The sequence below is a fragment of the Aquarana catesbeiana genome, linkage group LG08 (assembly GCF_042186555.1).
Source record: "Aquarana catesbeiana isolate 2022-GZ linkage group LG08, ASM4218655v1, whole genome shotgun sequence".
NCBI lineage: Eukaryota > Metazoa > Chordata > Amphibia > Anura > Ranidae > Aquarana > Aquarana catesbeiana.
Window position 1 is genome coordinate 15,337,283 of NC_133331.1, and position 25,297 is coordinate 15,362,579.

The 25,297-nt window shown below is 45.0% G+C and overlaps 1 protein-coding gene across 1 annotated transcript in view; it reads left to right on the forward strand.

The window, feature by feature from the left end:
* The window catches only part of R3HCC1L (R3H domain and coiled-coil containing 1 like), a 114,322-nt gene that overhangs the window by 62,724 nt on the left and 26,301 nt on the right, over positions 1–25,297 (forward strand). The window contains exons 7-8 of the mRNA XM_073595542.1: positions 593–688; positions 20,677–20,817. Coding sequence (XP_073451643.1) covers positions 593–688; positions 20,677–20,817 — 237 coding nt within the window. The remainder of the gene's footprint in view (positions 1–592; positions 689–20,676; positions 20,818–25,297) is intronic.

Sequence of the window (25,297 nt, forward strand, 5' to 3'; positions counted from 1 at the left end):
TTCAAGGTTCACCAGAAACAATAGACAGGACAAAATCATTCAATGAATTGTCCAATGGGCATCTCAGGTGGCTCAGCAAGAAGACATACAGCCAGACACTGCAGAGGTTGCAGGTTCAAATCCAGGTCCTGGCACAGTCATTCATTGGAAGATTTGTATACTATGAATGAATTCAAAGCTTTCTCTGATTGGCTGAGTTGGAGAGGTGTGCAGATGATGTCACAAACTCCACCTCAGCTGATCAGAGGAAGCTTTATGTTCATCCATTGAATACAAAGCATCCAATGAATGGCTGATCAGCTTTCAGGGCTGTATACTGTACATGGCTAAAGCTTCATATAGTTCTTACAGTGCACCCAGCAAGCCCACCTGTTAGTGCAGTAAATAGTTTGTTTGGGACATTAAACATGGAGTTAGGCTTTAAAATATCCAGAATATTAATGACTTCAACTCCACCCTGCCCCCGCAGTCCCATAATACTGGATACAAAACAATGTACTGATTACTGTAATCCTTTTTTTTTTTTTTTCTGTTTATTGCACATTTTTAATGAGGAACAACTGACTTCAATGAGTTTCCCCCTCTTCCGCAGCCCGTGATGCGTTGTCTTCTAAACATCCTTTGTTGAAGGTGCGTCCGCTATCACAGGCCACTAGAGCATCCAGAGCCAAGGCCCGAGCGTGTGCAGGTAAGAGGAAATACATACACTCTATATATATATATATATATATATATATATATATATATATATATATATATATATATATATATATATATATATATATATATATATATATATATATATATATATCTCTATCTTCATTCTCAGTTCCTTCTGTTTTGGTGTCCCTCTCCTTAAAGCAAAATTAGACCTTTCAGTGTTTTTGCATAGAGAGTATAAGAATAAAGTTGACATCGCCGCCCCGCCTCTCTAGCGCCTCTGCTCAGAGAATGCTTTGCAATGAAAAGCATTCTGTAAATGGCGCTGTGGCTGAGCAGCTGACCTCCTGTGCTCAGAATGCATCAGGCTGGGCACAAGTCCCAGAATCTAATGAAGATCACTGTAGTAGCGATGTAGTCGTCGTGTCTAGTTTTTAGTGATTTTCAGCTATCGGGGGTATCAGCCAAGTATGCGTTAACCTGCTTGGCAACCGCCGCATTCACATGTAGGGCGACAGTACGGCCTCTCTGCACTGGATCCATCTAGAGGAGAGGCACCTTCTGGCTCGTTATCTGCACTCAATTCAGAATCCGGCATCCCAGATGGTATGGGGGAGAGGGCATTAGTGCGTATGGAATGGGCAGCTTGTACATCGGAAAGGCACCATCAATGGTAAATTATTATCGATCTATCAATCTATATACAGGTTTTAGAGCAACATATGATCCCGTCTAGACGACGTCTTTTTCAGGGAAGGCCTTGCATATTGCAGCCCCAACTTCTCCACACTGTGTTAATCATGACCCCACACCAACTTCTCCTCATTGTGCTAATCATGGCCCCACACCAACTTCTCCACACTGTGCTTATCATGATCCCGCCCCAACTTCTCCACACTGTGCTAATCATGATCCCGCCCCAACTTCTCCACACTTTGCTAATCATGACCCCGCCCCAACTTCTCAACACTTTGCTAATCATGACCCCTCTCCAACGTCTCCACACTGTGCTAAACATGGCCCCACAGCAACTTCTCCATATCAAGCTAATCATGGCCCCACACCAACTTCTTCCTCCCGTGCTAAACATTGCCCCACCCCAACTTCTACACATAGTGCTAAACATGGCCCCACCCCATCTCCTCCACACTGTGCTAATCGTGGCCCCACCCCAATTTCTCGTTGCCATGCTAATTATGGCCCAACCCCAAATTCTCACTGTGCTAATCGTGGCCCCACCCCAACTTCTCCACAGCGTGCGAAACATGGCCCCACACCAGCTTCTCCACATTGTGTGAATCATGGCTCCACACCAACTTCTCCACATTGTGCTAATCATGGCCCCACACCAACTTCTCCACACAGTGCTAATCATGACCCCACCCAACTTCTCCTCATTGTGCTAATCGTGGCCCCACCCCAACTTCTCCACACTGTGCTAAACATGGCCCAACACCAACTTTTCCACACTGTGCTAAACATGGCCCCACCCCAACTTCTCCACACAGTGCCAATCATGGCCCCACCCCAACTTCTCCACACAGTGCTAATCATGGCCCCACCCCAACTTCTCCACACAGTGCTAATCATGGCCCCACCCCAACTTCTCCACACAGTGCTAATCTTGGCCCCACCCAAACTTCTCCACACAGTGCTAATCATGGCCCCACCCCAACTGTTCCACATTGTGCTAATCATGGCCCCACCCCAACTTCTCCACACTTTGCTAAACATGGCCCCACCCCAACTTCTCCACAGCGTGCGAAACATGGCCCCACACCAGCTTCTCCACATTGCGTGAATCATGGCTCCACACCAACTTCTCCACATTGTGCTAATCATGGCCCCACATCAACTTCTCCACACAGTGCTAATCATGGCCCCACCCCAACTTCTCCTCATTGTGCTAATCGTGGCCCCACCCCAACTTCTCTTCATTTTGCTAATTATGGCCCCACACCACCTTCAGACTGTGCTAAACATGGCCCAACACCAACTTCTCCACACAGTGCTAAACATGGCCCCACCCCAACTTCTCCACACAGTGCTAATCATGGCCCCACCCCAACTTCTCCACACAGTGCTAATCATGGCCCCACCCCAACTTCTCCACATAGTGCTAATCATGGCCCCACCCCAACTTCTCCACACAGTGCTAATCATGGCCCAACACCAACTTCTCCACACAGTGCTAAACATGGCCCCACCCCAACTTCTCCACACAGTGCTAAACATGGCCCCACCCCAACTTCTCCACACAGTGCTAATCATGGCCCCACCCCAACTTCTCCACACAGTGCTAATCATGGCCCCACCCCAACTTCTCCACACAGTGCTAATCATGGCCCCACCCCAACTTCTCCACACAGTGCTAATCATGGCCCCACCCCAACTTCTCCACACAGTGCTAATCATGGCCCTGTCCTGACTTTTTTGAGACTTGTTGCTGCCATCAATTTCATTCACCTGATTTTCTTTTTTCTTAAAATGGTCCATGTTCTCAGTTTAAATATTTGATATGTTTTCTATTGTGAATAAAATGAGTTTATGAGATTTGCAAATCATTGCTTTCAGTTTTTATGCAGATTTTACACAGCGAATGAATTTCTGGAATAGGGGTTGTGCTACTTCCACACACCATCTATTAATATGTCATAACCCTAGTGGCCACTTTCTTTCAAATCCAATGTCTTTTAGATAATACTTCCAGGGACTAGTAGTTGCACTTTACACCTTTTCGTGCACAGTGTGGGTCAGGCGCAGGGCATGGAGATGCAATGACATCCAATGTCACAAGGAGCTGACCCTCTATTGAAACAGCATTCCTCCCAGTCAGAGATTCTCATGCTGTGCTCCCTTTGGAATGCACATTAGTGGAAGATCGCATTTTACTTATTTTTCCATCTTTCCAGGACTGAAAAAATGCAATTTAGAACATTTTTAATCTTTTATCTAGTCTACTTTTTAACCACTTCAGCTCCGGAAGTTTTACTTACCCCCCCTTCATGACCAGGCCATTTTTTGCGATACAGCACTGCGTTACTTTAACAATTGCGCGATTGTGCGAAGCTGTACATAAATAAAATGTTTGTCCTTTTTTTTTTTTCCCACAAATAGAGCTTTCTTTTGGTGGTATTTGATCACCTCTGCGGGTTTTATTTTTTGCGCTTTAAACAAAAAAAAAAAGACAAATTTTGGAAGAAAAACAATATTTTTTTATTTTCTGCTATAAAACACATCCAATAAAAAAAAAAAAAAAAAAAAGTAAAAAATCTAATTTCTTCATCAATTTAGGCTAATATGTATTCTGCTACATGTTTTTGGTAAAAAAAAAAAAAAAAAAAAAAAATCCCAATAAGAGTAAATTGATTGATTTGCGCAAAAGTTATAGCGTCTACAAGCTATGGGATATTTTATATTTTTCTTTTAATTCTTTTTTTTTTTTTTTTTTTTTTTTTACTAGTAATGGCAGCGATCAGCGACTTATTGTGGGACTGCAATATTGCGGTGGACAAATCAAGCACATAACTGGCACTTTTTGGGGACAAGTTACACCAATACAGTGATCGGTGCTAAAAAAAAAATATGCAGGAAAGGGGTAACATCAGGGGCGATCAAAGGGTTAAATGCATTCCTAGAGAGTGCTTACTAACTGGGGGAGAAGGGGGGGTGGGGGTGCTTTGACTGGGGATGAAGGTAAAGATCCGTGTTCCTGCTTAGAAGAAACACAGGATCACAGCCTTCCCTTCTGACAGAACAACAATCTGCCTTGTTTACATAGGCAGACCCATGTTTTGCCTGTCCTCTCCCGAACGATCAGACATTGCGTCTGCCGGACCTGCTAATTTTACACACAATCCTGTGGCTGCAGCCATACCCCCCCCGGGATTGTGTGTAAAACTGACCGGCAGACTCCTACCTGTCAGATGAAGGCATTCAGGTGGCTGCGCTTCTGCCCGATTGCTCACACACACCCCCGGGACCCCCCACCATGTTTTCCAGGTTTCGCTCGCCCATCTGTGGGTCCAGGACCAAACACGGGTACCAGCGGCTAGAAGGGGGGGGGGAATTGGACACGTCTGCTCTCCTCCCCTTTTTTTGCTGTGACCCTGAAAGCGGCGTCCTATGACGTCACTTCCGGGTCAGCCTCTCGATGTGCCTGGCTAACATAGCTGGGAAGCAATGTTTTGTAATGCAATCTGCATTGCAAAACTTTCAGTGGCGCCCAGAAGAGACATTGGGGGGGTCCCTGCGCCAGTAGGGTTCCTGGCATGAAGCCGTAAGGCTACACTGCCGGGTTCCTTTACCCACAATGGCGGCGGTAGCACCCGAGAGCTGCGGTGCTGACATTGCTGGACTCCAGGACAGGTAAGTGTCTGATTATTATTAAAAGCCAGCAGTTGCAGTATGTGTAGCTGCTGGCTTTTAATTTTTGCTGCGATGGGCGGACCTCCGCTTGAAGCCGTTTTTCGGCTGGAACACCGCTTTAATGTCCACTTTCCTAAAATGCAGATACGTTGCCCTGTGCTATTAATAATAAATGGTGCGCTGTGCGCCCTTCATTGTGTTTTTCTGTTTGGCAGTAACATCAAATTGTTAAAAAAAATAAAATAAAATGACAATGAATTGCTCATAGAATCACTAATGTGGGTGTTTTGAAACTTGCAAACTTTTTTTTTTTTTTTTTTAAGTCTGGTCAGATGCAGCAATTTTGTAACTTTGTAGCTTTTAGCAGCATTTTCTATCACCGGGAGGACATGAGAGGAAATCTCTGGTGGCTCAGCATTTGTGAACTTCATCTTCTCGCTTTCAAAACCCGAAACTCTTTCTGTGGAAACCGGTGAGCTTTGACCCGACTATGTCTTTCTATTGGGGAACGGCAAATATAATTTTCCTAACAAGCCTTCTACTATCCTCAGGCTGTCTGTAGCTGGAGATGCCGAAATATGAAGATGGGCTCCGAATAACGGATCACAAATCAGACTCTCTGTACTTTTGGCATTGTCCCTGTACTAACGGTCACCATCACATGGAAGGCGCTGACCAATCAGAAGCCATATAGCTAGCTCCCTTGTTACCTCCTCTAATGCTCGTCTTCAGGACTTCTCCAGAATAGACAGCAATGCATTGAAAGATTTGAAATATTTTTTGAAATATTATAACATGACAATGGTTTTTTAATGGTTGTCAGTTTTAGCGCTTAAGGACCTACTGTTTTTTTTCAGGACTTCTCCAGAGCCTCTCCCATCCTCTGGAATTCCTTGCCCCGGTATATCCGATCAGCCCCTAACCTGTCCACCTTTAGGAGATCCCTGAAAAATCACTTATTCAGGGAAGCCTATCCCACACCCACCTAACAACCCCATCAAATCATTCCCCGCATCTATTACCTTTTGTACCACCACCCCCTCCCTTTAGAATGTAAGCTCTACGAGCCGGGCCCTCCTGTACCTTCTGTATTGAACTGTACTGTAATTGTGCTGTCCCCCCTATACATTGTAAAGCACTGCGTAAATTGTTGGCGCTATATAAATCGTTAATAATAATAATCGTTAATAATAATGTCAGCACTGCAAGGAAAGAGCTCCCAGTATTTAAAAATCCCGGACGGGTGAAGCGGCTTTTCCGTGTTGGACAGCGGGGGATCACGGCAATCTGATACAGAGGGAGGGGGGATGGGGTCCAGTGTAAGGTCACCTTACAGATTTTCTGGTGAACTTACACTTTAAACAATCCGATGTTATTTGCTCCATTGATAATGGACCGCTAGCGATTCCCCCCCCCCCCCCTTGAGGGTGTTTTTATTTTACTGGTCAGATGTAGCAATTTTTTTAAGTTGGCTTTTAGCAGCAATTTCTATCACAGGGAGGAGGACATGAGAGGAAATCTCCGGTGGCTCAGAATTTGTGAATTTTCTTCATCTTCTCGCTTTCAAACCCGAATCTCTTTCCTGCATTTCCTGCAGAACGGTGATCTTGACCTGACGGTGTCCTCCTCTTGGGGAACGCAAAATATAATTTTCTTAACAAGCCTTCTGTCTTCAGGATGTCTTTGGAATGCTGTGAGAAGCAGAATATTTGCATTTTCAAAAAACTTTTCACATGAGCATAGCATAAAATTTCACTTTTACAGCTGGATAAATAGTCCAGGTGTGGAACTGGTCAAAGAACTGAAAGTTTTGAGGATTTAATAAAAATAAAAAAGTGGGGGAGGGCAAAGTAACTTGATGACCCCATTCAGATTTTTCATCTACGGGTACATTTTTTTCAAAAAACTTTCACATGAGCACAGCATAAAATTTCCCTTTACAGCTGGATAAATAGTCCAGGTGTGGGACTGGTCAAAGAACTGAAAGTTTTGAGGATTTAAAAAAAAAAGGGGGGGGGGGGCAAATTAACTTGATGTACCCGTTCAGATTTTTCATCAATGGGTACTTTTTTTTTCAAAAAACTTTCACATGAGCACAGCATACAATTTCCCTTTTTACAGCTGGATAAATAGTCCAGGTGTGGAACTGGTCAAAGAGCTGAAAGTTGAGGATTTAATTAAAAAAAAAAGGGGGGGGGGGCAAAGTAACTTCATGAGTATGGGTAAATTTAAAAAAAAGTAATAATTTCTGTGCTTATATCCACAACTATAATAATGTATAACTGAGTAAAAAGCAGCTAGCACAGTATTGATGAATAACTATAGAATGATTATAGAGATATGGTGCAGCGCTTATAAAATCAATGAGTCCATAAGAAGTCAAACCCAAAGACGGTGTTCAATACACTTCAAATCAAAGGTGGTTAGCAGAAGGTGAAAGATGAGTAAACCATCACCGGCACCCGATAACACTGCTTCTTACCCTCCTTGGTGGACCCTCATCACAAAGTTCACATAAGCATTGGCTAATAAAGGACGCCCTTTAATCTCCATACATCTCAATCAGGGCCAACAAACGGGAACACAGGTGTAACTACTCCGGTCTCAGCTTTCCTTCTCCTGATACTCCAGCAATGACCACCAAAGATTATTCCATCCGCCCCTACACAGGACTGAGTTTTGCACTTAGGAAAATACGCGTCAGTCAGATCCTGCCACATGGGTTCTTGGTGGTTCGGGGCTTCCTCGATCCTCAGCCAGTTAGTAAAAGAAGAGTCGGTATCTTAAGAGAGTGGGAGTTATCCCGTAGGAGGGCAGTGCCCTGTGATGAGACTGGAGCACTATGGTGGAAAACTGCACCTGGTTTGGCTCCAAACTCTCCAGCAGTTCGCAGTGCGTGAGCGTTCCTGCCCCAGACGGGTCACCCGTTGTGTGCCTGTATCTCTTCAGATCTTAAAACCGAGGGGGACCCACCTATACTTTACATCCAAGGAAGCTGCCATCTTAGCCTCTGTTTGATTTGCAGTTGCCACGGGTACTTCTCATGTCATCATTTTGACACCAGCCATTTGATGGCTTGAAATTTGGTGGAGGGCAAAAAGCATATGTTACCGTTATCATTCACGGGATGCCTTGAATTTAAAGTGGTTGTAAACCCTTCCATACACCCAGTGAAGTGACTGGCCTCAGGTGATACACAGAGATAATACAAATCCTCCTACATAAGTTGTACCTCCTTTATCTACAGTATTCTCTTCTCTACATCTGTTCATAGTCCAAAGTTTGACTGAGTTGTCAGAAAGCAGGGGGTGGGGAGCTGAAGTTACACTCTGCAGAGCTCAGTGAGGAGAACTCTCAGCACTGATTGGAGGGGAAGGGACACACCCCCCTTTACACAGCACACAGGAAAAGAGCTGAGGCTGTCAATCACAGGCTGTGTGCTGGAGCGCCCCCCCTTTTATCTCTTGGTGTCGGGAAAACTTGTCAGACGTGACGCATGCTGATGGCAGAGGAAGGATGCAGCAGACAGAAATGACACTTGGTGCTTTGTAGAGAGGCAAGTACACACTGTAGGGGGGATATGCTTTGTTTATATTTCATGTCTGAATTTCAGTGTTTACCCATCCAGAGATTCTTGGAGGTAGCAGATGACCAGTGCTTCAAAGTCTCTATCATTTAAAGCCCATATCTGAGGAAAATTTGGAAGTTGCTCATTGTCACCTCATTGCCGGGCTGAAGGATGTCCCCATCAGTCTCCCTTCCTATTTGTGTCCCCATCAGAGTCTTCCTGCCCATTTGTGTCCCCATCAGAGTCTTCCTGCCCATTTGTGTCCCCATCAGAGTCTTCCTGCCCATTTGTGTCCCCATCAGAGTCTCCCTGCCCATTTGTGTCCCCAATCAGAGTCTCCCTGCCCATGTGTGTCCCCAATCAGTCATCCTGCCCATGTGTGTTCCCATCAGAGTCTTCCTGCCCATGTGTGTCCCCATCAGAGCAAAATTTGTAATTTGCTCATTGTCACCTCATTTCCAGGCTGGAGGATGTCCCCATCAGAGTCTCCCTGCCCATTTTTGTCCACCTTCAGTATCCACCTACATCTGTGTCAACATCAATATCTCCCTGCCCATTTGTGTCCCCATTAGAGCCCCTTGCCCTTGTGTCCTTATCAGAACCCCCCTGCCCTTTGTGTCCCCATCAGAACCCCCCTGCCCTTTGTGTCCCCATCAGAGCTGCCCCCCTGCCCTTTTTGTGTCCTCATCAGAGCCCCCTGCCCTTTTTGTGTCCTCATCAGAGCCCCCCTGCCCTTTTTGTGTCCTCATCAGAGCCCCCCTGCCCTTTTTGTGTCCTCATCAGAGCCCCCCTGCCCTTTTTGTGTCCTCATCAGAGCCGCCCCCCTGCCCTTTTTGTGTCCTCATCAGAGCCCCCTGCCCTTTTTGTGTCCTCATCAGAGCCCCCCTGCCCTTTTTGTGTCCCCATCAGAGCCGCCCCCCTGCCCTTTTTGTGTCCTCATCAGAGCCCCCTGCCCTTTTTGTGTCCTCATCAGAGCCCCCTGCCCTTTTTGTGTCCTCATCAGAGCCCCCCTGCCCTTTTTGTGTCCTCATCAGAGCCGCCCCCCTGCCCTTTTTGTGTCCTCATCAGAGCCCCCTGCCTTTTTGTGTCCTCATCAGAGCCCCCCTGCCCTTTTTGTGTCCCCATCAGAGCCGCCCCCCTGCCCTTTTTGTGTCCTCATCAGAGCCCCCTGCCCTTTTTGTGTCCTCATCAGAGCCCCCCTGCCCTTTTTGTGTCCTCATCAGAGCCCCCCTGCCCTTTTTGTGTCCTCATCAGAGCCCCCCTGCCCTTTTTGTGTCCTCATCAGAGCCCCCCTGCCCTTTTTGTGTCCTCATCAGAGCCCCCCTGCCCTTTTTGTGTCCTCATCAGAGCCCCCCTACCCTTTTTGTATCTCCATCAGAGCTCTCCCCTGCTCTAGATCAATGAAAATTTTGACTAAGATTCCTGAAGCATTCTATTGGGCACTCCTCAATATTCACCTCAAACCTTTAAGCTTTGAGAGGTGGAAAGTATGTGGCCAGCACTTCCTGCAGTGAGACTCCATTTATTGACGTTTGTTCAGCCCGACATACAAAGGAGTTCAACATTTCAGAACCATCATGGGCACCGTCATTAGGCAAACTCTTCAATCCTCGAAACTCTTCCACTGATCTTCGCTGTCTGGACAAAGGATCTTATCGGGGTCCTATTTAGACCATTGATCTCCTCATAAAGAATGGAAGGTGGGACTGTAATCGCCCTGATGGGTGAAAATAAATTCAGTGGTTAAAAAATTGACATAAAGTGCTGCTCTATGGAAAACATTTATAGTAACAACTTCTATAGAACATAAAGGATGGAATGGAAGTAAAATCAAAACTAAAATGTGCACAATAAACCCCCCAAAAGGGGGAAATGCCACAAATAGAAGTCCACAAAAGGATGTGATACCATTTGTTTTTACTATATCCTCTCAATGGGTTCAACAAATCAAAATCCAACTCTTCCAACTGTGAACCACATCACCACCACATGCCAAACTGAATATACTTACCTGAAAGATTTGACCATCTGTAATGGAGAAGTCCAATAGCACTTGATACAAATAGTCCCCTTTCACAGAGTACAGTAATCATCCCACTCCGGTCTGCTAGTCACCCTTTGTTTCTTGGTTATGCTCATGAAAAGAAACACTAAGGGTATCAGAGTAAAAACATCAAAACAGATGTTATTAAAATGCACATAAGTAAACAAATGGCGAATATGAGAAAACAGCCGGTCCCAGGAGTAAAGCAGGCTGCTTTTGGACCCCGATCGTGTGATGACATCATGAACGTTGGCTCTGCCCAACACATTTCATCATAAATTGTTGGAGCCAGAAGGGATGTCAGCCAAGCAAGTCTTTAAACAGGAATGCAGGAGAGCCTCTCTGTGGTGTTGACTAAGGCAAAGGCAGAGATCCTCTGGGCTGGACGGCTTAAGTAGGCAGGACTGATGAGCAGGATATCAACAGCTGAGTAACTGTGGAGAGATAGGAGCTGGCAATTAACCGACAGCTGAGCTGCCAGCTCAGAAGAAAGGGCTGAGCCCAGCCCTGACATGTCTTCCCTGGAAGCGGCCCACTTTAATCCCGGGACTCTGCATGATGACATCATGAGCATTGACTCTGTCCGACACGTTTCATCATAAATTATGTCTTCCAGGGCACATCCCCGGAAGCGGCCCACTTTACTCCTGGGACTCTGGATGCAGGAGGACACCATGAACGATGGCTCTGTTCAACAAGTTTCACGATAATTTTTGTCCTCCACGGCACATCCCCTGAAGCTGCCCACTTTACTCCCGGGGCTCTGATTGCATGATGAACTCATGAACTCTATCCGACGCGTTTCATCATAAATTTATGTCTTCTAGGGCACTTCCATGGAAGCGGCCCACTTTAACCCTGGAACTCTGCATAATGACGTCATGCACATCCCCGGAGGCGGCCTACTTTACTCCCAGGACCAGCTGGTTTCTCGTATACGCTGTTTGGTTTCATCTTATGTGATTCCCCAGAAGCATTTGTGTTTTTTTTTTTTTTTTTTGTGTATCCCATCCTTTTGTGGACTTATATTTGTAGGATTTTCCTGCTTTTTGTGGGTTTATTGTGCACACTTTAGTTTTTGTTTTCATTTTATTTCCATTTCATCCTTTCTATGTTCTATATAAGTTACTATATATGTTTTCACAAGTGCAGCACATGTTTATGTGAATCGACCTCATAAAGAGAATCTCTCACAACCGGTCTCCACCCTCAAAAGATAAGTTGGGTAAAAACAAACAAAATCTAGGAAAATGCGCACACACTGTATTAGGTACACCTGTTCAATGGCTTGGTAACACAGATTTCTAATCAGCCAATCAAATGACAGCAACTCAATGCATTTTAGGCATCTAGACGTGGTAAAGGCAACTTTCTGAAGTTCAAACCGAGCATCAGAATGGGGGAAGAAAGGGGATTTAGGTGACTTTGAATGTGGCATGGTTGTTGGTGCCAGACGGGCTGGTCTGAGTTTTTCAAAAACTGCTGATCTATGGGGATTTTCAGATACAACCATCTCTCGGGTTTACAGAGAATGGTCCGAAAAAGAGAAAATATCCAGTGAGCGGCAGTTGTGGGGAGGAAAATGCCTTGTTGATGTCAGAGGAGAATGGGCAGACTGGTTCCAGTTGATAAAGGCAACAGTAACTCAACCACTCGTTACATCCAAGGTATGCAGAACACCATCTCTGAATGCACAGCGCATGGAACCTTGAAGCAGATGAGCTACAACAGCAGAAGACCACACCGGGTGCCACTCCTGTCAGCTAAGAACAGGAAACTGAGGCTACAATTGGCACAGGATCACCAAAATTAGACAATAGAAGATTGGAAAAACGTTGCCTGGTCTGATGAGTCTGGATTTCAGCTGAGACATTCAGATGGTGGGGTCAGAATTTGGTGTAAACATGAAATCATGGATCCATCCTGCCTTGTATCACCGGTTCAGGCTAGTGGTGGGGGTGTAATGGTGGGGGGGATATTTTCTTGGCACACTTTGGGCCCCTTAGTACCAATTGAGCATCGGTTTAAACACCACGGCCTACCTGAGTATTGTTGCTGACCATGTCCATCCCTTTATGACTACAGTGTCCCCATCTTCTGATGGCTCCTTCCAGCAGGGATAATGCACCATGTCCCAAAGCTCCAATCTTCTCACCACTGGACAATGAGGTCCCTGTACTCCAATGGCCTCCACACTCACCACATCCCATCCAATAGATCACCTTTGGCATGTGGTGGAAACGGGAGATTCGACATCATGGATGTGCAGCCGACAAATCTGCAGCAACTGTGTGATGCTATCATGTCACTATGGAACAAAATCTGAGGAACGTTTCCAACACCTTGTTGTATCTATGCCACCAAGAATGAAGGCAAAAGGGGGTCTCCAACTCACGACTAGCAAGGTGTACCTAATAAAGTGGCCGGTGCATGCATGATACAGAAAAGTACATAATGTTTCCTTTACGTTCTCCGGTGTAGAATCTACACTATTGGGGATGCCGTGGCAGGTTGGAGCTTTAAGTAATTCTAAATGCATGCGTTTGGTTTTGCAAAGGTTTTAAAAAGCTTTTCATGTTTCCAGTTTTGCATATTTTAGCATTTTCACTGTTTTTAGGCACTCAAACTTTTAAGCCGAGATTTATTTGTTATTTATGAACTTGCTACAGTTTTCATCTTTTAATGTTTCATGGAAATTTCTGAGATTATATTGATTTTCGTAGAAGCTAAAATTTGTTTTTACTAAAAAAAATAGATTTCTTAAAGGAAACCTGTCCTGGAGGAAACATCGGGGCTGCAGTAGACCAGCTGTGTTTCTGAAGATACTGGTTGCCTGGCTGTTAGACTGAGCTTTACTGTATTATTAGGAGTCACCAATCCAAATAAAGTATGAAGATGTTACTGTGACTGCGGATATGTGCTCATGTTCCGGGTCAGTGACTCCAATGAAACTACCATTCTCAGAAGGCATTCAGAAACGGCAGTGTATCTTTTTATAAAAAAGAAAGTGTGTGTGTGTGTATATGTGTATATATATATATAGATATAGATATATATAGATATATATATATAGATATACACATATATATATATATCTATATATATATATATATATATATATATATATATATATATCTATATATATATATATATATATATATATATAGATATATATATATATATATATATATATATATATATACATACTTACAGTATATTATACATACTTACAGTTATGGCTGAAAATCAAGTATTTTCAACAGAAAAGTATTGCAGTAACACATGTTTTGCTATACACATGTTTATTCCCTTTGTGTGTATTGGTACAAAACAAAAAAAGGGGGGGGGGGGGCAAATTGGACATAATGTCACACAAAATTCCAAAAATGGGCAGGTCAAAATTCTTGGCACCCTTTCAAAATTGTGGATAAATAAGATTGTTTCAAGCATGTGATGCTCCTTTAAACTCACCTGGGGCAAGTAACAGGTGTGGGCAATATAAAAATCACACCTGAAAGCAGGTAAAAAGTAGAGAAGTTCACTTAGTCTTTGCATTGTGTGTCTGTGTGCGCCACACTAAGCATGGACAACAGAAAGAGGACAAGAGAACTGTCTGAGGACTTGAGAACCAAAATTGTGGAAAAATCTCAACAATCTCAAGGTTACAAGTCCATCTCCAGAGATCTAGATTTGCCTTTGTCCACAGTGCGCAACATTATCAAGAAGTTTGCAACCCATGGCACTGTAGCCAATCTCTCTCGGGGCGTGGACGGAAGAGAAAAATTGATGAAAGGTTGCAAGGCAGGATAGTCCGGATGGTGGATAAGCAGCCCCAAACAAGTTCCAAAGAAATTCAAGCTGTCCTGCAGGCTCAGGGAGCATCAGTGTCAGCGCCAACTATCCGTCGACATTTAAATGAAATGAAACGCTATGGCAGGAGACCCAGGAGGACCCCACTGCTGACACAGAGACATAAAAAAGCAAGACTAAAGTTTGCCAAAATGTACTTGAGTAAGCCAAAATCCTTCTGGGAAAACGTCTTGTGGACAGATGAGACCAAGATGGAGCTTTTTGGTAAAGCACATCATTCTACTGTTTACCGAAAACAGAATGAGGCCTACAAAGAAAAGAACACCGTACCTACAGTGAAATATGGTGGAGGTTCAATGATGTTTTGGGGTTGTTTTGCTGCCTCTGGCACTGAGTGCCTTGAATGTGTGCAAGGCATCATGAAATCTGAGGATTACCAAAGGATTTTGGGTCGCACTGTAGAGCCCAGTGTCAGAAAGCTGGGTTTACGTCTGAGATCTTGGGTCTTCCAGCAGGACAATGACCCCAAACATCCGCAAAAAGCGCCCAGAAATGGATGGCAACAAAGCGCTGGAGAGTTCTAAAGTGGCCAGCAAGGAGTCCAGATCTAAATCCCATTGAACACCTGTGGAGAGATCTTAAAATTGCTGTTGGGAAAAGGCGCCCTTCCAATAAGAGACCTGGAGCAGTTTGCAAAGGTAGAGTGGTCCAAAATTCCGGGTGAGAGGTATAAGAAGCTTATTGATGGTTATAGAAAGTGACTGGTTTCAGTTATTTTTTCCAAAGGGTGTGCAACCAAATATTAAGTTAAGGGTGCCAAGAATTTTGACCAGCCCATTTTTGGAGTTGTGTGTGACATTATGTAGAATTTTCTTTTTTTCCTCCTTTTTTTTTTTTTTTTGTTCCAATACACACAGAGGGAATAAACGTGTGTATAGCAAAACATGTGTTACTGCAATACTTTTCTGTGAGAAATACTTGATATTCTGGAAAAATTTCTGGGGTGTCAACAATTTCGGCCATGACTGTATGTGTGTGTGTGTGTATGTATGTGTATATATATATGTATGTGTGTGTGTATGTATGTATGTGTGTGTGTATATATATATATATATATATATATATATATATATATATATATATATATATATATATATAAAAGCACATCCTGACTTGGCAATATTTGCCCGCTCTTCTTTGCAAAACCACTCCAAATCTGTCAGATTGCGAGGACGTCTCCTGTGCACAGCCCTCTTCAGATCACCTCACAGATTTTCAATGGGATTCAGGTCTTGGCTCTGGCTGGGCCATTTCCAAAACTTTAATCTTCTTCTGGTGAAGCCATTCCTTGATTTGGATGTATTTTTTGGGCCGTTGTCATGCTGAAAGATGACGTTCCTCTTCATGTTCAGCTTTCTAGCAGAAGCTTGAAGGATTTGTGCCAATATTGACTGGTATTTGGAACTCTTCATAATTCCCTCTACCTTGACTAAGGCCCCTGTTCCAGCTGAAGAAAAATGGCCCCAAAGCATGATACTGCCACCACCATGCTTCACGGTGGGTATGGTGTTCTTTTGGTGATGTGCAGTGTTGTTTTTGTGCCAAACGTATCTTTTGGAATTATGGCCAAAAAGTTCAACCTTGGTATCATCAGACCAGAACACATTTTCCCATATGCTTTTGGGAGACTTCAGATGTGTTTTTTGCAAAATCTAGCCGGGCTTCGATGTTTTTCTGGGTAAGAAAAGGCTTCCGTCTTGCCACTCTACCCCATAGCCCAGACATATGAAGAATACGGGAGATTGTTGTCCCATGTACCACACAGCCCATACTTGCCAGATATTCCTGCAGCTCCTTTAATGTTGCTGTAGGCCTCTTGGCAGCCTCCCTGACCAGTTTTCTTCTCGTCTTTTCATCAATTTTGGGGGGATGTCCAGTTCTTGGTAATGTCTCTGTTGTGCCATATTTTCTCCACTTGATGACTAGGGATGAGCCGAACACCCCTACCATCAACATGGGGACAAGGTGTTTTTGGGGGGGACCCCAAAGCACCCTCCCCATGTTGAAGGTATGTGGCCTGGTACGGTTCAGGAGGGGGGTGGCACTCTCCCATCCCCTCCTTTTCCTGTGGCCTGCTAGGTTGCGTGTTCTGATAAGGGTCTGGTATGGATTTTGGGGGGGACCCCCACGCCATTTTTTTTTTTTTTTTTTGCCATAATATCAATACCAGACCCAAAGGGCCTGGTAATGCAGTCCATTACTCATGCCGTTTTTTTCAATGATTTGTATGTATAATGCCGGGATCCAGTAATACATTACAGCCACGAGCAGCTTTAAATTACATTTCTTTTTTTTTTTCCAAATTTAATTTTTTCTGCTCCTATTCATTACACTATGTACGGCCGCCGTGTAAGCAGCCTTACATAGTGTGGGGCGTGGATTGGCCCCCTGAGCCATGATTGGCCAAAGGCGCCCTGCCTTTGGCTTATTATGGCTCTCGCAGCAGAGAACGCTGTGATTGACCAAAGCATGCAGGTCAGGTGCATGCTTTGGCCAATCAGCAGCTGTCCATGCACTGTGATCTTGCAGTGCATTGACTATCTCGCAGTGCATTATGGGGCGTTTGGCGGGCGCTCAAATTTCCCGCAAACGCCCCATAACGTTCTAAATTCGGCGAACGGGCAAACACTCGATGTTCCAGTCGAACTTACGTTTGACTCAAACATCGGGCTCATCCCTAAGGACTGTTTTCACTGTGCTCCATGGTATATCTAATACCTTGGAAATTCTTTTGTACCCTTCTGACTGATACCGTTGAACAATGAGACTTCCTGTCTCTTCCTGGTCTCACGGCTTTGCTCAGGCTCTGCTGTCAATCATAGTCAGCGACAAGGGAGGGTGGGCGGAGCCCCGCTTTCTGTGTCTATAGATGCTGGTAGCGCGGCTCGGGATGGAGCCTGCATGAGTGACCCCATCGGTATCGGCTTTTTATGGGAGCACTCTCTAGAGCGAAGGAGCCAGAAGCGCGGATGGGAGGACCCAAGAATAAGAGGTTTGAGTCGCTCTGTGCAATGTGTTATGTTACGCCGAGTAAATAGATACCTAACATTTTACGCTTTAAAATTGCGCACGCTCGTGGACAAACTACGGTACTTAAAAATCTCCATAGGCAACGTTGTAAACGTTTTTACAGGTTACCGGTTTAAAGTTAGAGGTCTAGTGCTAGAATTATTGCTCTCGCTCTAACATTCGCAGCAATACCTCATGTGTGGTGCGAACACAGTTTACATATGCGTGCGTGACTTACGTATGCATTCACCGCTGTGATAGATCCTGAAAATGCTGTGGACGCTTTTAGGGCTCATTCACACTAACGGATGGTGGGGGGATGTGATAAAACCCCCATGGTTGAGCTGTGCTTTTACTCCTCCAACCGACACCCCCTTTAGCTGCAGGGGTAGCGGCTGGGTGTATACACATCCCGCAGCTGCAATGCTTTGCTTCACAAGTTTTACTTTTTTTTTTTGGTGGGTGGGGTGAACACAACACGTTTAACTCAATTGGGCGCCCCGCCACTATATGCTGCTGCCAGGTTAAAGCGGGAAGTGTGGAGGCAATACTGCCTGTCATATGCTCTCTGACGAGTGATCCAAGCATGGATTGCTCTTCAGAGACCAAACATAATGTGAACAAGCCCTTATAAGTAGCCAGAGTTTGGGATAAGCCACGTATTCATTACATTCTTGCTGTGGGTCTTGTAACGTGTCCCCTCTGTGGGAGCAGCACAATGAGGTCAGTAGAGTGAAGGTATGTTCTCTTCCAGATTATACAAATCTCACACGGCCTTCTGATTAGTTCTGCCTTATCTGTAGTAAGCTGGACAGCGATTCCACTTCCATCCTGGCAGGGAGGTCGCCGGGGCAGAATTTTTATTGCTGCAATGACCTTCTGTATTGAAGAACTCTGTTCTAGGTTAAATAGTATTGCCCTTTCCATCCTTCCCAGAATCCCACTCTTCCCATTGTTCTGGCCGCTTTTCTTCTTCCTAGCGCTCAGCATGACCTCATTATCATTCACTGCATTGTGGGATTCATAATTATCATTTCTGAACGAAGCAAGTTTTTTCATCAAGCAGCGTGTTCCATTTGCAATTATCTCAAGTGTTACAATAATTGCTTCATGTTCCGTGGGTTTTTTTTTTTTTGGTCATGAAGGATTGTAAGGTTCTAAATTGGTCCACTGCCAGGGAATGGAGGGCAGGAGGCCTCGATCTAGAATGTAGGGGCAGGAGGCCTCGATCTAGACTGGAGGGGCAGGAGGCCTCGATCTAGACTGGAGGGGCAGGAGGCCTCGATCTAGACTGGAGGGGCAGGAGGCCTCGATCTAGACTGGGGGGGCAGGAGGCCTCGATCTAGACTGGAGGGGCAGGAGGCCTCGATCTAGACTGGAGGGGCAGGAGGCCTCAATTTCCATTTCCACTCGCCTGTTCGCATTTGTTGAGTGGAAATTAGCTGAGGGTGAGTGTGAAGCGGGGCGGACTGGGCTGACAGTTTCCTGGCTGAAGCAATGTGCCCTTTTTCTTTTTTTTTTTTTTTTTTTTTTTTACAGGGAATCAGAGTGGCCCGAGGACAATAGACGGCACACTGATCCAATGCCGGTCCAGGAGGCGGGACTTTGTTTGATAGGGGTCGGCATTTCATCTCTAAGCTGTGTTACAGCAGGAGATCCCCGCTTTGTGTGGTCCGGCCAGCGATCCTCCCTGTGTTCCCTGTTGCATTGGCCACTGATGAGGCGGCACAGATGGCCACTGAAATGCTTTATGTTAATATTGTTAAAGTTGTTGTTAAATGTTTTATGTAGAATTAAGTTACAAAAATATTAACAGTGCAATTTCATGGGATAATTTACAAGGGCGGAATAAGGGGTGGGGCAGGGTAGGGGTTGGGCGGGGCTACTGGTGGCGAGTAACTCTTAAGGCCTGGCTAGTAGCTCCGGATTTTAAATTTTGAGCCCTGGAATGGTGTATTGGGGGGGCCTCAGTCTAGAATGAAGTATAGGGGGGTGCCTCAGTGTAGAATGAAGCGGGGGGGGGGCCTCAGTGTAGAATGAAGCATGGAGGGGGGCCTCAGTATTGAATGGAGAACAGGGGGGACCTTAGTCTAGAAAGGAGCACAGGGCGTGGGCCTCAGTCTAGAATGAAGCACAGGGTGGGGCCCTCAGTCTAGAATGAAGCACGGGGGGGACCTTAGTCTAGAATGGTGCACAGGGGGGGCGCCTCAGTCTAGAATGGAGCACAGGGGGGCGCCTCAGTCCAGAATGAAGCACAGGGCGGGGGCCTCAGTCTAGAATGAAGCACAGGGCGGGGGCCTCAGTTTAGAATGAAGCACAGGGCGGGGGCCTCAGTCTAGAATGAAGCACAGGGCGGGGGCCTCAGTTTAGAATGAAGCACAGGGCGGGGGCCTCAGTCTAGAATGAAGCACAGGGCGGGGGCCTCAGTCTAGAATGAAGCACAGGGCGGGGGCCTCAGTTTAGAATGAAGCACAGGGCGGGGGCCTCAGTCTAGAATGAAGCACAGGGCGGGGGCCTCAGTTTAGAATGAAGCACAGGGCGGGGGCCTCAGTCTAGAATGAAGCACAGGGCGGGGGCCTCAGTTTAGAATGAAGCACAGGGCGGGGGCCTCAGTCTAGAATGAAGCACAGGGCGGGGGCCTCGGTCTAGAATGAAGCACAGGGCGGGGGCCTCAGTCTAGAATGAAGCACAGGGCGGGGGCCTCAGTCTAGAATGGAGCACGGGGGGGGGACCTTAGTCTAGAATGGAGCATGGGGGGGGGCCTCTCGGTCTAGAATGGAGCAGGGGGGGCTCTCAGTCTAGAATGGGGGGACCTTAGTCTAGAATGGAGCAGGGGGGGGCTCTCAGTCTAGAATGGGGGGGCCTCAGTCTAGAATGGAGCACGGGGGGGGCTCTCAGCCTAGAATGGGGGGACCTTAGTCTAGAATGGAGCAGGGGGGGGCTCTCAGTCTAGAATAGAACATGAGGGGGGCCTCAGTCTAGAATGGAGCGTTGGGGGGGGGGGGGGGCTCTCAGTCTAGAATGGAGCACGGGGGGGGCCTCAATATAGGCAACGGCCTCCCATCTTTCCCGGGATAAAGTCTTGCCGATCCTCAATGTCGTCCTTGTTGCACCGAGTCCGGCACTTTTATGATTCTTTTGTTCTTTTGTGACTTAGACTTTCTGCAGCCTGCTAAAGACCGTCCAGAAACGTCTGCGGTTCTTGCAAGGAGACTGGTGATTAGTGCCTTGGGAGTGCGGAGTACCCAGAGCCGGGCTGAAAGAGAGGCAGAACGCAAGAAGCTACAGGAAGCCAAAGGTGAGAGGAAGCAATTAGATTGTAGACTCTTCTGTTCTCCAGGTTTCTTGTCTTTAACAGCTGCTGAGTCTGTCAAACTGCATTAAGTGGCACAATCTTCACACCGCATATGCACACGCCACTTATCGCTCCTCCGCTGGCTGGAGATGAGCAAGGCTTTTCATCAGGAACACAATTGTTTTCTAAGTCCCGCTAATGTTATAGGGGGGGAGGGGACATTTATCATAATTGTATATCATTTGTGCTGCTGTTCATAGGAATATAGCCTGTTACAACCATTTAATTTTCTATTTTACATGTCGGCGTTTTGCTATGTATAAATGAATGGAGCAAACTGAATGTAGATGTTGTCTGCTGCAAGTAATCGGGTGCCTGCATTCATTTCCATTAGCAGTAGAAATTATTTACAGACACAGGGGTGTGGACGTTGTTTTAAATAACTGGTCCAAGGGACTAAATCGGGGTCCCAATCTACTGGTCCCTCATGACCATCTACTTGTCCTAATAAACATTTTTTTTTTTTAACCAAAACCGTATTGAACTGCTTCCTGCCTGCACTATTGTAAAGTGACGGGCGGGCCGGAACCCTGTTGTTCTTGGAGGACATCATATGACATCCTCCCAAGAACGCACCTTGGAAGACCAGAATGCCCCAGCACGCTCCACCTGACTGGCTCGCTACCGGTACCATGTGATTTTCAATGGTGGTACCATGTGATTTTCATTGGTATGGTTGGCCTGCCCACCAGCTCCAAAGCAACAAATGACATTGGGTGCCCTGGCCAGCAGTATTTGTTAAAGTTCTAGTGGATGGCCCGCCTGCACCATGGAAATGCGTGTCGCAAATACAGGACACGTTGCTGTTGCTGACTGGGTAAAATCTTGTAGTGGCACAGATGTGGCCCACAAGCCATAGTTCTGAGGCCCCTTGGTCTAAGAAAAATGTCATCCACAGTGATGAACCTGAGCAACAGTTGTGTTTGTGATCAAAGTGTCTTCAATCACAGTTTGTGGCGATGTCCCCAATCCATTCTGATGGCAGCCTCCCTAATCCCCCCCACTTTGTACAGTGACTGGTGGGAAGTTTTAGCTAGAGAAGAGAGAGACTGAAGCTAAACAGCTTCTGAGGTTCCTTTTCTTTGGAAATTCCGTAATGCTCTGTGAATCCTGTGTCATGAAATCCCAACATATCTACGTCTCACTCCTCATTTGCTGACAGTATAGATAGATGAGGTACCACCATCATACACTATATTGTCAAAAGTATTGTGACGCCTGCCTTTACACGCACATGAACTTTAATGACATCCCAGTCTTAGTCCGTAGGGTTCAATATTGAGTTGGCCCACCCTTTGCAGCGATAACAGCTTTAACTCTTCTGGGAAGGCCGTCCACAAGGTTTAGGAGTGTGTTTATGGGAATGTTTGACCATTCTTCCAGAAGAGCATTTGTGAGGTCAGGCAATGGTGTTGGACGAGGCCTGGCTCACAGTCTAGAGATAGAGATCTCATCAGAGGATAATCAAGAAATCAGGTAAATAATAAGCAGGTGCTAACATTTGAATGGATGTCACCAGTAAACAAAGCCTACCCGCTTTGGCTGTTCCTGCACGTTTTAGGGGTCTATGTATCGTTTTCATAAACGTGCGCAGTGAAGAATAACTGCAGCAGGTGAGCAGCGCTGGGACCTCAGACTGCAACGCTGGAGACCCCGAGAGTCATTACAAACTGTTCTGTGGTTTCACGCTTCGGCATCTGCAAAAATGAGTCAGAAGTGAAGGCAGAACAGCTTTATCTGGCAGGTATGATGTTCCAGTAATAAAATCATTGAACCTTGCAGAAATTCACCCGCCGAAACTATAACTTTTTACTCTGATCTAACAAGGCAGCGCAGAGAACGACGATGCCCTAAATTCTGTAACTAGAGATGAAGAAATAATGAAAACAATCTGCTCTGACAACAATTTGCCCCATACTCTTCTATGGTCTGTTTGGCAATTTGTGTTTTTTTTTTTTTTTTTTTTTTCAAGGTTTTTTTTACATAGTGCTATGAAAAAAAAGCTCCCTTCCTGCTTTTTTTTTTTTTTTTTTTTTTTGCTTATTTGTCACACTTAAATGATTCGCAGCATCAAAAAGATTTTACTATTGCACCAAAATAACCAGAGTAAATACAAAATGCAGTTTTTAAATTATGATTTCATTATATAGTACTATCCAATCATGCCTGGCACTATGTGAAAAAATAATTGCGGCGTTAAATTTCACTTGCTACACCCTGGCCTGATTACTGCCAGACCTGTTGAATCAAGAAATCGCCTAAATAGATGTCTGACAAAGTGAAGCACGCCAAAAGTTCTCAAAGAGCAACACATCATGCCATGATCTAAAGCAGGGGTCCCCAAACTATGGCAGTTGTTCAGGAACTGCAATTCCCATCATGCCTAGTCATGTCTGTGAATGTGTAGTTCCACAACAGCTGGAGGGCCGCAGTTTGGAGTTCGGTGATCTAAAGAAATTCAAGAACAGGTGAGGAACAATGTCATTGACCTGTATCAATCTGGAAAGGGTTACAAAGCCATTTCTAAGGCTTTGGGACTCCAGCGATCCATGGTGAGAGCCATTATCCACAAGGGAGAAAATGTAAAATGGTGGTAAACCTTCCCAGGAGTGGTTGGCCTACCAAAATTACTCCAAAAACATGACGAGGACTCATCCAGGAGGTCATAAAAGAACCCAGAACCGCAGGCCTCGCTTACCTCAGTTAAAGTGGCCTAAGGGAGTGGCCAGCGATCCATGGTGAGAGCCATTATCCACAAGGGAGAAAATGTAGAATGGTGGTAAACCTTCCCAGGAGTGGTTGGCCTACCAAAATTACTCCAAGAACATGACGAGGACTCATCCAGAAGGTCATAAAAGAACCCAGAACTGCAGGCCTCTCTTACCTCAGTTAAAGTGACCTAAGCAAAAATGGCTTCCATAGGGGAGAGTTCCAAGATAAGTCACTGCTGACCAAAAAGAACTCAGGTTCATCCCACATTTGCCAAAAAACATCTGGATTATCCCCAAGACTGTAAGGCAAATATATTGTGACTGAGACAAAAGTTTTTGCATCCTGTTGCATCTGGCATAAACCTAACTCAGCATTTTATAAAAAAACATCATACCAACAGTCACACATGGTGGTGGTAGTGTGATGGTCTGGGGCTGCTTTGCAGCTTTGGGGCTTGGACAACTTACCATAATTGATGGAACCATGAATTCTGCGTTCTACCAGAAAATCCTGAAGAAAAATGTCCGGCCATCAGTTCCTAACCTCCAGCTCAAGCACACTTTGGTTTTGCAGCAGGACAATGATCTGAAACACACCAGCTAGTCGACCTCTGGCAAAATAAAAAGAAATTAAGGTTTTGAAGCATACTAGTCAAAGTCGAGATCTAAATACGATTTGAGATGCTGTGGCATGGCCTTAAACGGGCCATTCATTCATGAAAGCAAACCCTCCAAAGTCAGTTCATCAGATCCAGGGTTCCTTGGTGAAGAGTTTCAGCCAGACAAACACGTACCCAGAAGTAAAAAAATGATAGTGAAGTACCATCAAAAAGGGGTTTATTTAAACAGGTTTTAAATGATCTGCTCCATGCTTGATGCTTGTTTTAATCCTATTTTTTTGTAAGTACCCATCCTTTGTTTAAATAAACCCCTTTTTGATGGTACTTCACTATTAGTTCCATTTTTTTTACTTCTGGGTACGTGTTTGGCTGAAACTCTTCACCAAGGAACACTGGATCTAAAGACCTGACTTCCAATATACCATCTCAAAGACATCCATACCAAGCTTTAAGTGACCCACCAGACTGAAAAGCTGGGGGTCGTGTAGATCTGGTGAGTGGGGATACATACAGTAAGGGGGTGTTGTGCACCTGAATCTTCTGAAGCACCTTTCTTCCCTTCACTTTGGATTGGAGCACCTTGAGTCATTTGTTTTGGACTTTGTGTTGTTTTATTTCACATTTTATTTATTGTGTTTGCGAGCGCTATGTTTATATTTTTCATGTTTTTCAAGTGATTAGCAAGTTGTGTATGGCAGCTGCAATTTTTTAATTTCACTGATTTATTTTTGTCACACCATTAGCGCGAGTATATGTATGTATATATATATATAGATATATAGATATATAGATATATATATATATATATATATATATATATATATATCTATATATATATCTTTGTATATGTGTATATATATATATAGATATATATATAGATATATATATATATATAATTTTTTTTTTTTTAAAAACAAATCTGCAAAGAGTGGGCTGAAATTCATCAAAAAGTGATGTGAAAGACTCATTGCCAGGTATGGCAAATGCTTGATTGCAGTTGTCCATTCATTTGGGTTTGTTGATGGCCTCAGTTTGAGACACTCTGAATGCATTGACAGGTGCATTTGACCTGCAGTTTTCCTACTTCTAACC